The 17182-nt window shown below is 40.0% G+C and overlaps 1 protein-coding gene across 1 annotated transcript in view; it reads left to right on the top strand.

The window, feature by feature from the left end:
* The window catches only part of LOC309552561 (uncharacterized protein), a 104956-nt gene that overhangs the window by 44756 nt on the left and 43018 nt on the right, over positions 1 to 17182 (top strand). The window contains exons 10-14 of the mRNA XM_082253513.1: positions 6930 to 7360; positions 8103 to 8265; positions 8829 to 9135; positions 9265 to 9430; positions 15111 to 15219. Coding sequence (XP_082109639.1) covers positions 6930 to 7360; positions 8103 to 8265; positions 8829 to 9135; positions 9265 to 9430; positions 15111 to 15219 — 1176 coding nt within the window. The remainder of the gene's footprint in view (positions 1 to 6929; positions 7361 to 8102; positions 8266 to 8828; positions 9136 to 9264; positions 9431 to 15110; positions 15220 to 17182) is intronic.

Here is a 17182-nt window from a genome sequence, read left to right on the forward strand (position 1 = left end):
TTCACCACCAGGTTGAACAGAAAAAAAAAAGACCCGATTCCTGCATTCACACAAAATCTCTTCCGTTGTGCTATTGTGTTCTAACAACGGAGAACACCATCAGAATACACTAATCAGTTCTGCCCGCTATAGCTGGCAGCACTGATCATTCAGGAAAAACCCAACAGGCTGGTAGACCAACTTTTGTACAACCAGCCTTCCCATATGTGGATCAAAAGTTATTTGGTCCTGCTAAACTGGCCAAATTTTGATCCATGTATGGCCACCCTTATGGAGTTTGCTTCTTTACCTGTGCCTGCGTGGGTTTCCTCCATGTACTCTGGTTTCCTCTTACATTTCCAAGACATACTAGTAGGTTATTTAGCTCCTGTTTAAATTGTCCCTATTAAGTGTATGTATGCATGTGAGGTAGGGACCTTAGATTGTAAGCTCCTTAATGGCAGGAACTTATGTGAATGTAAAAAAGGTACTGTTTAAAATTGTCAGCACTATATAAATACCAGTAATAAATAAATTACTTATTATAAATATAAATTATTACTCTCATTAGTTTACTCTGACCCCCTTCATTAACAGGCTGAACCACAGACACATAGCAGTGGGAAAGGTGTAGTAAATATAGCTTTTGTTTAAATAGGATTCTCATGCACAGTGCATTTAAATCGGTTTCTCATACACTGTGCATATTTTAAAAGGACAAGGGCTACAGACTAGTTGCTGTATATAGTAGTTGAATGCCAAGGAAGTAGCCAAGCTGTCAATCAATAATACTAGTAACAAAATCAGACATACAGAAATACTAATTTACAGGGTCTCTGGTTGCCAGCTACTATAGGGGTTCTTAAACACAGGCAGTAAGCTTCTTGTACTCTGAAAAGCAATCCACATTGAATAATTTTTCAGAGGGTGGTAAAGCAGTGGCTGACATGTGTTTGGCTCGTAGTTGCAGTGTGGCCCCATTGATCCCAATAAGCAAGTTTGACAGTTGGGGCCACATGCCAAACTGCAGCCCAAGTCAAAAAATGCTGCACCATGAAGCAGAGCATCGCCACTGTGACATATGAGCAGCCCCATCAGTCTGTTATGTTAGAATTTGGGTAGGCGGCCAAGGGGAAAAACCACAGCCCAGCCGTTTCTGTTTACTGCCCCTGGCCCCCTGTGTACAGGAGCCTTTATTGTTTCAAATTATTGGAGACTGTATATAATCTATTGTATGTAATGATCCAATGGTAATGATCCAATGTGGCGCTCCCATTTTTTTTTCTACAGAGAAACACATTTTTAAATGTTTTTAATACAAAACAATACAAGACTGATTACATTAATCTGATCACTTTCACAGACAGTATACTGTAAATCTAACATATTCAATATAGTTTGGTTTCTATTTTACCTTACTGTAGGATTATCCTTAACTTTTTCTTTACTGAAGTATAAAGAAATACCTAACACATAGTTACATAGTTTGTCTGGTTGAAAAAAACACAATTTCATCCAGTTCAAACAATAAAAGGGAAAATAAATAAATACATTCTTCAGAAAAAAAATACAATTCTATATACAGTATACAATCCTATACCCACAGTTGATGTAGAAGAGGGCAAAACCCCAGCAAAGCATGAATCAATTTGCTACAGCAGGGAAAAAATCCTTTCTGATCCCCTGAGAGGCGATTGGATATTTCCTGGATCAACTTTACCTATAAATATTAGTACCCAGTTATATTATGTGCATTCAGGAAAGAATTCAGGCCTTTTTTAAAGCAATCTACTGAGCTGGCAGAACCATCTCTTGAAGGAGTCTATTCCACATTTTCACAGCTCTTACGGTGAAGAAACCTTTCTCTATTTGGAGATGAAATCTCTTTTCCTCTAGACATAAAGAGTGCCCCCTTTTCCTCTATGATGACCTTAAAGTGAATGACTCAACACCAAGTTCACTATATGGACCCCTTATGTATTTGTACATGTTGATCATACCCCCACCAATCTCCTCTTCTCAAGAGAGAATAAATTCAGTTCCTCTAATCTTTCCTCATAGCTGAGCTCCTCCATGTCTCCTATCAGTTTGGCTGCCCTTCTCTGTACTTTCTCCAGTTCCCCGATATCCTTTTTGTGAACTATTGCCCAAAACTGAACTGCATATTTCAGATGAGGTCTTACTAATGATTTGCACAGGAGCAAAATGATATCTCTCTCTCTGGAGTCCATACCTCTCTTAATACAAGAAAGGACTTTGCTTGCTTTGGAAACCGCTGATTGGCATTGCATGCTATTATTAGGTTTATAATAACAGGTCAGGCAGCATATATAGCTATAAAACAGAGCAAGAAAGAGCCCAGCATTTTAGGCGTAAAACTTATGGCAGTTGGTTACACATTTATGATACATCATAGAGAACTTGAACAAGGAGGTTGGTTTGAATTTATTAGCTGTCTGTCGTAAACAATTGTTTATCTGCAGATCACATTTTTTTTGCTATTAATTTACTTTGATTATATGTTGATTGTAATCTTAATAATGTGTTACAAATTAAGTCTGAATCAATAAAGAGCTCTTAAACTGAATCAGTTGCCTATCCTTGATGTCTTATGATAATTATTGATGAGCTGAACACCCTCCCCCCGGTTCGGTTCGCACCAGAACACCGCAAACAGAGAAAAAGTTTGTTCGAACAAACAAACTTCATTGAAGTCTATGGGACTCGCACGTCAAAAGTCAAAGCTATATATGTCCAGAATTTTAACCTTACCCTAAACGGTAAATAACAATAAATCATAAAATAATGTATACAGAGGAGAGGCGAATATGTTATAGAAACCACCAAATCCTCTGACTGGCCTTAAAAAATATATTATGAAAAAAACAAAACCAAATATCAAATAAAATAACATATTTTAAAAAACTATAAATTTTGACCATATATAGAATATATATAAAAAAAATTCTCAAACGAAGAGAACTCCACCTAGTGGTCAAAAAATAGTATAAGATAAAAAATCTCTGTGTATGCAATGGAGCACCTCCATTGCCTTCATATAATTACTGCATCAGAAACAGAGAACATTTAAAAACAGAAAACAAAAACAACTAAATCAACTATTATTGATAAAACAATTTATATCCCACTCCACGTTCATGCCATGGGGAACATACATTTTTAACAAATAGATCCACGAGTTTCCATGCGGGATATCTCCCTCTTTGTATTTGATCCCCCTCCAGTGGGGAACAAACGTATCTATAGAGACAAAAAAGGTTCCATGAGGGTTTCTCTGATGGCAGAGGTCGTAGTGTTTAGAGAGACTATGGCCTGGGAACCCCCTTTTAATGTTTCCCACGTGTTCTAACAAATGTGTCTGCATAGCTCTCATAGTGCAGCCTATATATTGCTTGCCACACTTACATTGGAGCATGTATACAATGTTTGTGGTAGAGCATGTGATGAATGAATTGATTACTCCATACCCGTCTTCTATGACTGAAATTTTTCAATTTTCCTGCCCTTGGTCTATACAGACCTGACCGCTAGATACTGAATGGCCTGATATATACTCAAGTGGCCTATATATACACAGTGCATTGCGAAAGTATTCGGCCCCCTTGAACTTTTTGACCTTTTGCCACATTTCAGGCTTCAAACATAAAGATATAAAACTGTAATTTCTTTTGATCAACAACAAGTGGGACACAATCATGAAGTGGAACGAAATTTATTGGATATTTCAAACTTTTTTAACAAATAAAAAACTGAAAAATCGGGCGTGCAAAATTTTTTTCAGCCCCCTTAAGTTAATACTTTGTAGCAGAGAAAAGAAACAAGGGCGCCAAGTCATAAAGGTAGATGAACAGCTGTGTAATTTAATGTAGTAACTTACATGTTAAAAACAGGTATTCCAATGAAGCAGCATGCATGGTGTAAAAGGACAGTCCCCACAGTAGATCAGATGGAAGATGCAAATGAAGGACAGTCACATCTGGGTCCTATGTGGCGCGTCCTGTGTAGTGGTGAAGGAAGTCCTGAGTACCGGCAATGCCCGGTGATGCTGCAAATGGCGTGGGCTCCCTGGCTGGGCAGCCTCACCGCTGTCTGCCGTACAGCAGAAAGGTAATGACCCGGAACCGGAAATACCTCAGTTGCCTGACGAAGGAGGAGGTCCTCCGAAACGACGTTGCAGCCCGCCCTCCACTCTCGGTTCAGTGTACGTTCCTGTCGGCTTCCGTGGAAGAACCGACAGACTTGTCCTTCTATTTCCGGTTCCGGGTCATTACCTTTCTGCTGTACGGCAGACAGCGGTGAGGTTGCCCAGCCAGGGAACCCACGCCATTTGCAGCATCACCGGGCATTGCCGGTACTCAGGACTTCCTTCACCACTACACAGGACACGCCACATAGGACCCAGATGTGACTGTCCTTCATTTGCATCTTCCATCGGATCTACTGTGGGGACTGTCCTTTTACACCATGCATGCTGCTTCATTGGAATACCTGTTTTTAACATGTAAGTTACTACATTAAATTACACAGCTGTTCATCTACCTTTATGACTTGGCGCCCTTGTTTCTTTTCTCTGTTACATGTTTGGAGGGTATCCCTACCTCTTGAGGAGCTGCCTGTCCAATCTTCACCCCAGTACCCTGATTTGGACTTTTTGTACTCTTTCATCAGCAAGGATCCATCCGGGATCATCGCATGATTGATTAGGACTTCCACACACTTGAGGTTCTTGTATCTTGTTTGCCCTGCTATATTTTCTATACTTTCATTGTTATCCAATTTAATTTATTTATTTATCCATTTATATTTATTTTAATTTTATATTTTAATTTTTTTTTTTTTTTTTTATTGGTGATTCATCTGTGGTACCACTGGTCATGTGGTCCCCTCCATAATGGTCCAGTGAGCGCTGATTCACTGACCTAGGTCAGTGTGTGTCTTTTTATTCATTAATACTTTGTAGCGCCACCTTTTGCTGCGATTACAGCTGTAAGTCGCTTGGGGTATGTCTCTATCAGTTTTGCACATCGAGAGACTGAAATTTTTGCCCATTCCTCCTTGCAAAACAGCTCGAGCTCAGTGAGGTTGGATGGAGAGCGTTTGTGAACAGCAGTTTTCAGTTCTTTCCACAGATTCTCGATTGGATTCAGGTCTGGACTTTGACTTGGCCATTCTAACACCTGGATATGTTTATTTGTGAACCATTCTATTGTAGATTTTGCTTTATGTTTTGGATCATTGTCTTGTTGGAAGACAAATCTCCGTCCCAGTCTCAGGTCTTTTGCAGACTCCATCAGGTTTTCTTCCAGAATGGTCCTGTATTTGGCTCCATCCATCTTCCCATCAATTTTAACCATCTTCCCTGTCCCTGCTGAAGAAAAGCAGGCCCAAACCATGATGCTGCCACCACCAAGTTTGACAGTGGGGATGGTGTGTTCAGGGTGATGAGCTGTGTTGCTTTTATGGCAAACATGACATTTTGCATTGTTGCCAAAAAGTTTGATTTTGGTTTCATCTGACCAGAGCACCTTCTTCCACATGTTTGGTGTGTCTCCCAGGTGGTTTGTGGCAAACTTTAAACGACACTTTTTATGGATATCTTTAAGAAATGGCTTTCTTCTTGCCACTCTTCCATAAAGGCCAGATTTGTGCAGTATACGACTGATTGTTGTCCTATGGACAGAGTTTTCCACCTCAGCTGTAGATCTCTGCAGTTCATCCAGAGTGATCATGGGCCTCTTGGCTGTATCTCTGATCTCCTTGTATGAGCTGAATGTTTAGAGGGACGGCCAGGTCTTCGTAGATTTGCAGTGGTCTGATACTCCTTCCATTTCAATATTATCGCTTGCACAGTGCTCCTTGGGATGTTTAAAGCTTGGGAAATCTTTTTGTATCCAAATCCGGCTTTAAACTTCCCCACAACAGTATCTCGGACTTGCCTGGTGTGTTCCTTGTTCTTCATGATGCTCTCTGCGCTTTAAACAGACCTCTGAGACTATCACAGTGCAGGTGCATTTATACGGAGACTTGATTACACACAGGTGGATTCTATTTATCATCATTAGTCATTTAGGTCAACATTGGATCATTCAGAGATCCTCACAGAACTTCTGGAGAGAGTTTGCTGCACTGAAAGTAAAGGGGCTGAATAATTTTGCACGCCCAGTTTTTCAGTTTTTTATTTGTTAAAAAAGTTTGAAATATCCAATAAATTTCATTCCACTTCATGATTGTGTCCCACTTGTTGTTGATTCTTCCAAAAAATTACAGTTTTATACCTTTATGTTTGAAGCCTGAAATGTGGCAAAAGTTCGAAAAGTTCAAGGGGGCCGAATACTTTCAAAATGCACTGTATGTAGATATCAATATATGGTTTATACTGAAATGACCGCTAGATACTGAATAGCCTAATATATACTCAAGTGGCCTATATATATTAGATATCAATGTATGGTCTATACTAAACTAACCGATAGATACTCAATTGCCCTATATATGTATAGATATCAATGCATGCTCTATACTGAACTGACTGATAGATACTCAATGGCCTAATATATACTCAATTGTCCTATATACTGTATATATATATATATATATATCAATGTATGCTCTATACTGAAGTGACCGATAGATACTCAATGGCCTAATATATACTCATATACTCAATTGTCCTATTTATATATAGATATCAATATATGGTCTATTATGAAGTGACCGATAGATACTCAATGGCCTAATATATACTCAGTTGTGGCTTACGAGCCCCACACACTTGGTTTATATCCTTTCATTCCCTTGGGTGTCACCCTTTATCAGTATACTTTCTTTATCCCAGCATTTGGCAAGCAGCACTATATATATTTTTTACTCTATTTTTTACTACTTTATATACTCATGGATATCAATATATTTTTTTCTGCTGCTTACAGCATTCAGAATGCATTGAGAATCTACACAAAAGATTGGATGAGGCACTAAATAAAATCGATGATCTGGAAAACTGGTCTCGTCTGTACAATTTTAGGGTTCAGGGTGTCCCTGAATCTTTTACTGATGCCGAAGCCATTGAAAAAGAACTTATTGTGCACCTCATTCCTGATATTGCTTCCCACAAACTGGAATTGGACAGAGCACATAGGGCCCTGATGGGGCCACGTGATGATGGACTATCAAGGGATATTATTGTGAAACCCCATTATTACAATGTCAAGGAACAAATTAGGTCCAGGGCTAGAGAAATAGAAGACCTACAACTCGGAGACCATAAAATCCAGATTTTTGCAGACATTTCACCGGCTACCATCCAGAAACGCAAAACCAGGAAGCCACTGCTACAACCACATATAGCTAAAAACATCAAGTATTATTGGGCTTTTCCCTTTAGGCTGAACTTTACCTATCGTAATAAGAAGCATTCCTTTGCTACATTCCCTGAGGGGGAAGCTCTCCTGAAGAGACTTTTCATCATCTCTATTGTTCCGGATGGACCCCCTTGTACCCCTCAACCCAAATCTCCTGTCCCCAGACCCTCACAAAGCCCTTTGCCTCCAGTGTGGCGTTCCACCAGAAGCCAGGCCAAGCTGAAAGGCAGACCCCCCTGATGGACGGCTGTGACCTCTAGGTCCAAGGAGATCAAGTGCAAATTTTTTTCCCTTCAGTTGTTGTTTTTGACTTTCCTCTTTTTTCTTCATTGATCCTAGGGTGGGATCTCAAGGGGTTCATCTCACCTGACCCCTGATAATACATTGCTAGAAATGGGAGCGGCGACCCCGGGACCAGGGTTTAGACAGTATCGGGGCTTTTTTTCGTGTTGCTCCGTGCTGGGGTCTCTGGGGGCTCTGGGTCCTCGACTCTCACAGTTACCAGTTAATGTTCTTATGATAAGTGTTTTTTTTATGGGCGGGTAAGGGCCAGTGGTGGTGGTCATGTACCTTGTTTGTCTTTGCTTCCCCCTCCTTGAGGGAGAGACGGAGTTAAACCGAGTCCTTGTCTAGGCCCAGTGTAACATTGATAGTTCACCAGGGTGTATTCCCTAGGTGGTTGAAACTTAGTTGAATTACTGTTCATTTATTGAGTAACTCCTATAACTCTCTTAATTACAGGTCAGTTACATTCCTGGGAGTTTTCCCACTCTCAATTTCTTCTTCTTGTCTTCTTTTGTGCTTTCTCTACCCTCTCCTTCTGACTGATTTCCTCTCCTTCTTACGTCCTCCTGGCTCTGGACGTCAGCCTACTGAATTTCGCTACGAGCTAAGTTGTCAATCCGTACTGCCCTGAGTTTGGTAAGTGCGTATGTATAGATCTTGGTGCACCATGGCTGACATTACCACTAGGCTTCCCACCAAGTTTGTTACCCATAATGAGAAGGGACTGAACTCTCCGATGAAACGGAGGCAGGCCTTTCAACATTATAAATCATCACACGTGGATGTGATTCTCCTGCAGGATACACATTTCCCACCAAACTATAACCCGAGCTTCCTACATCACCAATACCCCACTTTCTATTTAGCTAATGGCCCAGGCAAAACTGGAGGAGTAGCGATTTGCTTCTCAAAGCGGGTTTTCTTCTCATTAGAAAAGACGATTAGCGACACAGAGGGACGATACCTGATGGTGGTGGGTTATTTGGAAGGCTCCCTGATTTCCCTAATTTCCTATTATGCTCCTAATTCAGGCCAACTCCCCTTCTTTCTTTCTCTATTGCATACGCTCACCCCCCACTTGGTGGGAACAGTACTCTATGGGGGGGGGACTCTAATGTAGCTCTGGATTCCATCTTTGACAAAATATCTAAGCCAGCGTCCTCTTCTAAACACAATCCCAAGATTGGCTCCAAACTTGCAAAAATGCTGCACTATCATAACTTGAAAGTATTTGCAGCAATAATTCGATGCATGAAAACCTTAATAGTATCTGAAATCGGAGAGAAACATTTCAGTATACAGGTTGACTCCACACAGGATGTTGGCATTGTAGATCAAGCAACTGTGGTTGTGAGATATGTGAAAGATGAAGAAATTAAAGAACAGCTTGTGGCGATTCTCCCTGTTAAAGATGCTACAGGAAAAGGATTTCATGAACTTCTAATGTCCTGTTTTGATGTACTGGGATTAGATTTCCAAAAAATTGCCAGTGAATAATTTGATGGTGCAGCAAACATGAGGAGTAAGTATGTGGGACTACGTGCACAGATCGCGAAGGTAGTGCCAGATGCGGTCTATATTTGGTGCTATAGTCATATCCTTAACCTGTGTGTCTCAGATTGCTGTCAAGCATTGGAAGAAAAAAATATTTTTGGTCTCCTAAATCGTTTGGCAACCTTTATTGGAGACTCCCACAAGAGAATGGATATCTGGAAAGATCATCTGGATAAAAGACATGGACAAGAAAAACTTTTAAAATTACAAAAACTTGGAGAGACAAGATGGTGGGCAAAAGAAAAGGCCCTTAACTGGATTTTTGGCGAGAAACATTCTCTTTATTTGGACACCCTTGAAGTTTTATATGTAATTTCCCAGAGCAACTTGTTTGAATCAAAAACCACTTCCGGGGCCTCATTCCTTTTCAAAATCTTTGTCAGTTTAGGACTATCTTAGCAGCAAACATATTTTTGCAGGTTTTTGATGTTATAGGCAAAAAATTTGGGGGAGCATACCCATGTATTTCTAAAGCTGGTGCAGCTATGAACCAAAAGACATGTATATTAAAAAAGAATAGCGCACACATGCAAAAGAAATTATTACCAAATTTGAAGACAATCCATAAATAAAAATGGGGATTTGGTCCCACCATATGGCCATATAGTGCTCAAGCCCACCACTACGTCAAAGTACCCCATTATCAGTGGGTCCTACACTATCCATGAAAAAGAGATGAATCCAGCCTTTCTAACCCTTGGAGACAACACTCCTTGCTGGGAAAGATGTGCAAATGCACTACAGGGGACTCCTCCTATATCCACTTGATAGTGGACACTGATAGAGTACAGGTGTGTGTGGGGGGTGGGGTGGGTTGCTCAACCTCGGTAGTCTGGTCAGACCGAATACATAATAAACAAGCAAAAAATTTGGGGGAGCATACCCATGTATTTCTAAAGCTGGTGCAGCTATGAACCAAAAGACATGTATATTAAAAAAGAATAGCGCACACATGCAAAAGAAATTATTACCAAATTTGAAGACAATCCATAAATAAAAATGGGGATTTGGTCCCACCATATGGCCATATAGTGCTCAAGCCCACCACTACGTCAAAGTACCCCATTATCAGTGGGTCCTACACTATCCATGAAAAAGAGATGAATCCAGCCTTTCTAACCCTTGGAGACAACACTCCTTGCTGGGAAAGATGTGCAAATGCACTACAGGGGACTCCTCCTATATCCACTTGATAGTGGACACTGATAGAGTACAGGTGTGTGTGGGGGGTGGGGTGGGTTGCTCAACCTCGGTAGTCTGGTCAGACCGAATACATAATAAACAAGCAAAAAATTTGGGGGAGCATACCCATGTATTTCTAAAGCTGGTGCAGCTATGAACCAAAAGACATGTATATTAAAAAAGAATAGCGCACACATGCAAAAGAAATTATTACCAAATTTGAAGACAATCCATAAATAAAAATGGGGATTTGGTCCCACCATATGGCCATATAGTGCTCAAGCCCACCACTACGTCAAAGTACCCCATTATCAGTGGGTCCTACACTATCCATGAAAAAGAGATGAATCCAGCCTTTCTAACCCTTGGAGACAACACTCCTTGCTGGGAAATATGTGCAAATGCACTACAGGGGACTCCTCCTATATCCACTTGATAGTGGACACTGATAGAGTACAGGTGTGTGTGGGGGGTGGGGTGGGTTGCTCAACCTCGGTAGTCTGGTCAGACCGAATACATAATAAACAAGCAAAAAATTTGGGGGAGCATACCCATGTATTTCTAAAGCTGGTGCAGCTATGAACCAAAAGACATGTATATTAAAAAAGAATAGCGCACACATGCAAAAGAAATTATTACCAAATTTGAAGACAATCCATAAATAAAAATGGGGATTTGGTCCCACCATATGGCCATATAGTGCTCAAGCCCACCACTACGTCAAAGTACCCCATTATCAGTGGGTCCTACACTATCCATGAAAAAGAGATGAATCCAGCCTTTCTAACCCTTGGAGACAACACTCCTTGCTGGGAAATATGTGCAAATGCACTACAGGGGACTCCTCCTATATCCACTTGATAGTGGACACTGATAGAGTACAGGTGTGTGTGGGGGGTGGGGTGGGTTGCTCAACCTCGGTAGTCTGGTCAGACCGAATACATAATAAACAAGCAAAAAATTTGGGGGAGCATACCCATGTATTTCTAAAGCTGGTGCAGCTATGAACCAAAAGACATGTATATTAAAAAAGAATAGCGCACACATGCAAAAGAAATTATTACCAAATTTGAAGACAATCCATAAATAAAAATGGGGATTTGGTCCCACCATATGGCCATATAGTGCTCATGCCCACCACTACGTCAAAGTACCCCATTATCAGTGGGTCCTACACTATCCATGAAAAAGAGATGAATCCAGCCTTTCTAACCCTTGGAGACAACACTCCTTGCTGGGAAAGATGTGCAAATGCACTACAGGGGACTCCTCCTATATCCACTTGATAGTGGACACTGATAGAGTACAGGTGTGTGTGGGGTGGGGTGGGTTGCTCAACCTCGGTAGTCTGGTCAGACCGAATACATAATAAACAAGCAAAACATTTTTGGGGGAGCAAACCGATGTATTTCTAAAGCTGGTGCAGCTATGAACCAAAAGACATGTATATTAAAAAAGAATAGCGCACACATGCAAAAGAAATTACCAAATTTGAAGACAATCCATAAATAAAAATGGGGATTTGGTCCCACCATATGGCCATATAGTGCTCAAGCCCACCACTACGTCAAAGTACCCCATTATCAGTGGGTCCTACACTATCCATGAAAAAGAGATGAATCCAGCCTTTCTAACCCTTGGAGACAACACTCCTTGCTGGGAAAGATGTGCAAATGCACTACAGGGGACTCCTCCTATATCCACTTGATAGTGGACACTAATAGAGTACAGGTGTGTGTGGGGGGTGGGGTGGGTTGCTCAACCTCGGTAGTCTGGTCAGACCGAATACATAATAAACAAGCAAAAAATTTGGGGGAGCATACCCATGTATTTCTAAAGCTGGTGCAGCTATGAACCAAAAGACATGTATATGAAAAAAGAATAGCGCACACATGCAAAATAAATTATTACCAAATTTGAAGACAATCCATAAATAAAAATTTTTTGCTTGTTTATTATGTACTGTTTAGTGATAATGCCGTCAGATAGCAGCCATCTGAGCATATAGGTTAGTATTGAAAGTGCCAATCCTTGAGTTTGCTAACATAGAAATTTATTGGAAGGTTGGGAAGGAAGGATTTTCCGGCACATAAATTCTTTAAAAAACAATTTTATTCAAATTCCATAGCACAAACATAATAATAAAGAAAAGAACACATATAAACACAAACAAAACATGAAATAATGGTTAAAATAGGTAACATACAGCAGTTCTACTTGATGTGGTCATGCATAGTTTGTACTGTTAGTCACAGTTTGCAACTATATATACATGCCTATATACTTAGAAAATGGTGACAAAAAGTAGTAGTTCGATTGATCAAGTTGCTCTACATGTTTCGCCTCATAAAGAAGCTTCGTCTGGAGCCTGTTTGTAATCAGAATGGATAATTCTATATGGAATAGAAACATACAGGATTACTGATGGTGCAAGTAATTTCCAAAAATTTGTGTCATAATAAATAACATCTATAATTAGAGAACTACATGCATGTTCATGGTAACGTCTCCAGTCACTGGCTGGGCGAGTGCAAGCCAAGCGAGCGGTCAAACCCCATGGGCGCAACGGACAATGCACCCCGGAAGTTACCCATAAGATCACATGTGGGGGGCCACACAGTAACAATTTATATGTTGGATATCAGAAAATGGTACATATGCCAATAAATAACTGGGTTTATACATACCTGTATAATTGTTATGCAGGACAAACGTCATAGAATATACCCTGAATATACCCTGAATATCTTATTTATATCTATCCCAGGACTTTGACATACTAATATCTGCTGGTATATTTAGCTGGCTTTTCTCCATCTAATACATGGAGAGATGCTTTCATAGTACAACCTGTTTGGTAAGACATGAGGCCGTTTCTGGCACTCTACATTTATTATGTGTGTTTCTTTCTTCTGCATGTCCTCACACGGTCCTCTGGGAGGTGTATATCAATCTTTCATCACGCTCTACTTGCAAACTTATCTTTGGTTCCACAATTCCCTATAGTCTTTTCTGACTATATATGATATTTATCACTATTATTAATGGGTATGCTATTATGTCCTTATGTAGGTGGCTCCCAGGCTTTACTACCCCTGGGTTAATCTCCTCCCTCTATACCGAGCTCTATACCTATCCATGAATGTCCCTTCGTTATTCATTACCATGTTCTTGCGGTGACGTTTGTCCTGCATAACAATTATACAGGTATGTATAAACCCAGTTATTTATTGGCATATGTACCATTTTCTGATATCCAACATATAAATTGTTACTGTGTGGCCCCCCACATGTGATCTTATGGGTAACTTCCGGGGTGCATTGTCCGTTGCGCCCATGGGGTTTGACCGCTCGCTTGGCTTGCACTCGCCCAGCCAGTGACTGGAGACGTTACCATGAACATGCATGTAGTTCTCTAATTATAGATGTTATTTATTATGACACAAATTTTTGGAAATTACTTGCACCATCAGTAATCCTGTATGTTTCTATTCCATATAGAATTATCCATTCTGATTACAAACAGGCTCCAGACGAAGCTTCTTTATGAGGCGAAACATGTAGAGCAACTTGATCAATCGAACTACTACTTTTTGTCACCATTTTCTAAGTATATAGGCATGTATATATAGTTGCAAACTGTGACTAACAGTACAAACTATGCATGACCACATCAAGTAGAACTGCTGTATGTTACCTATTTTAACCATTATTTCATGTTTTGTTTGTGTTTATATGTGTTCTTTTCTTTATTATTATGTTTGTGCTATGGAATTTGAATAAAATTGTTTTTTAAAGAATTTATGTGCCGGAAAATCCTTCCTTCCCAACCTTCCAATAAATTCCTTGTTTATTATGTATTCGGTCTGACCAGACTACCGAGGTTGAGCAACCCACCCCACCCCCCACACACACCTGTACTCTATCAGTGTCCACTATCAAGTGGATATAGGAGGAGTCCCCTGTAGTGCATTTGCACATCTTTCCCAGCAAGGAGTGTTGTCTCCAAGGGTTAGAAAGGCTGGATTCATCTCTTTTTCATGGATAGTGTAGGACCCACTGATAATGAAGTACTTTGACGTAGTGGTGGGCTTGAGCACTATATGGCCATATGGTGGGACCAAATCCCCATTTTTATTTATGGATTGTCTTCAAATTTGGTAATAATTTCTTTTGCATGTGTGCGCTATTCTTTTTTAATATACATGTATTTTGATGTTATAGGGCCAGTGTCAAAATATCTACAAACCAGTGGCCTTGACTTCATGGTAGCATGGGAAATTATTTAAAGTGCAGTTGAGCAACTGAAACAAATAGATTTCATCTATCTAAAACAAAAGGCTGAACACTTTGCAATAAAAACAAATGAGTTGATGGATGAAAGTGACATTCTCAGCTCCTTGGAAGTTGAGACTGTGCTTCCAGTTTGAAGAGTGTCACGAAAAAAAACACATGGCTGGAGAATCTTCACATAATGAACGACCTGAAGATGAAATGCAATACTTTTGAGCTAATGTGTTCAGATCAATTCTGGACCAAATCATACAAAGCTTAACAGATAGATTTTCAGAAAATAAGCAATTGGTTATGGATTCCCACTTTTCTGAAAATTAGGACAGATCCCAAAGTGCTGGATGGAGGGGCACTGGAGAGAATTTCTAAGTTAGCCAGAGTAAACAAATGTTCTCTCAAAATGGAATTAATAAGTTTTGCCAAATTATTTCCCAGTCTTACAGGATTTCTTTCTGAAAATGAGACACAGAAAGTGGAAATAATTCTTGATGATAATGAGGAGGAGGATGATGACAGGATTTCCCCTACCGAAAAACTAGTCGAGGTACAAAAGGAATCAAAGTGTGGTTCTTGCAGGCAGTGCTTTTTTTTGCTGTCACAGGTTGTTGCTAAAATACAACCTTTATTCTAAAGCTTATGAAAATCTTTCAATCACCTATGAGTACCTGTTGACCCTTTCTTTTACACAAGTGTCATGTGAGAGAGCATTCAGCAAGCTGAAAATCATCAAGAACCGACTCCGAGCCACAATGGGACAAGAACTGCTTGATGCCCTAATGCTCATGTCAGTGGAGAGAGATCTTCTGGAACTGGTCCAGTTTCTTGATGTATTGGAAATTATTTGTCAATGTTCTTCCTTGATGAGGTCTTTGCTAACTGTTTGAACAAATATTTTGTTTAGTTTTATACAGATATTTCTTTCTCTGGCTTCTGTATTTTCAGAAAAAGTTAAGTGTGAAGATTTATCCATATCCCTAAATGTATCACATTCTTTAAGTGTATTGTGTACAAACATTACCTTCATTTGTTAAAACTGTAGATTTTATTTTTTTTAAACCTCCTTTGTTGCTATTAAAATTAAAATATGATACCACATTGTGTCATATTTGTCTTGCTATACAACATCAATATTCATTTTAAAACCAGGTGGGCATGGATGGTGAGTTAATTCGGTGGTTCAATGGGCCACTTGACTGGACTTGCCCCCTAGGCCTAAGGCTGTCAGCCCTCCCCTGTGGACTGGCCAAGCATGTCTCCAGACCTAAACTCTATTGAGCATCTGTGGGGCATCCTCAAATGGAAGGTGGAGGAGTGCAAGGTCTCTAACATCCACTAGGTCCGTGATGTTGTCATGGAGGAGTGGAAGAGGACTCCAGTGGCAGACTGTGAAGCTCTGGGGATCTCCATGCCCAAGAGGGTTTAGGCAGTGCTGGAAAATAATGGTGGCCTCACAAAATATTGACACTTTGGGCCCAATTTTCACTTAGGGGTGTACTCACTTTTGTTGCCAGCGGTTTAGACATTAATGGCTGTGTGTTGAGTTATTTTGAGGGGACAGCAAATTGACACTGTTATACAAGCTGTACACTTGCTACTTTACATTGTAGCAAAGTGTCATTTCTTCAGCGTTGTCACATGAAAAGATATAATAAAATATTTACACTAATTAAAGTGGTGTACTCACTTTTGTGAGATACTGTACATATATATATATATATATATATATATATATATATATATATGTACTGTATTTATATATATATATATATATATATATATATATATATATATATATATATATAGATATATATATAGATATCAATATATGGTCTATACTGAACTGACCGATAGATACTCAATGGCCTAATATGACAATGTATGCTCTATATTGAACTGACCAATGGATACTCAATGGCCTAATATATAATCAATTGTCCTATATATATATATATATCAATGTATGGTATATGGTCTGTGGTATATACTGCACTGCTGAATATACTTTACTATCTGATCTCTTAAATTGTAAAAAGCAGAAATCTCTCTCCCTGCCTAACTGACTGCTACTAGCAATGTCTTCTTAATTAGACTACACTGCATTGTCTTATAAACTGCAAATCACTTTCCTCTCCCTGCCTCCATCACGATCCTCTCCCTGCCTAACTCACTGCTAGCAATGTCTCTAATTAGACTACACTGCACCATCTGATAAACTGCAAATCACTTTCCTCTCCCTGCCTCAATCACGATCCTCTCCCTGCCTCAACCACTTCCTATCTCGCCCGCACAATCACACTACACGCGGCTGCTGTGTGTGAGCAGCCTTTATATAGTGTGGGGCATGTACTTAGCCCCTGAGCCCTGATTGGCTAAAGGCAGCCTGCCTTTGTCCAATCATGGCAGAGATGATTTGATTGGCCAAAGTATGGAGGTCAGGGTGCATGCTTTGGGCAATCACATATTGCACTGCATGCACGCACAGTGCATTATGGGTGCGGGCACATTTG

Source organism: Pelophylax lessonae (genome assembly GCF_965119305.1).
Source record: "Pelophylax lessonae genome assembly, chromosome: 4".
NCBI classification, from domain to species: domain Eukaryota; kingdom Metazoa; phylum Chordata; class Amphibia; order Anura; family Ranidae; genus Pelophylax; species Pelophylax lessonae.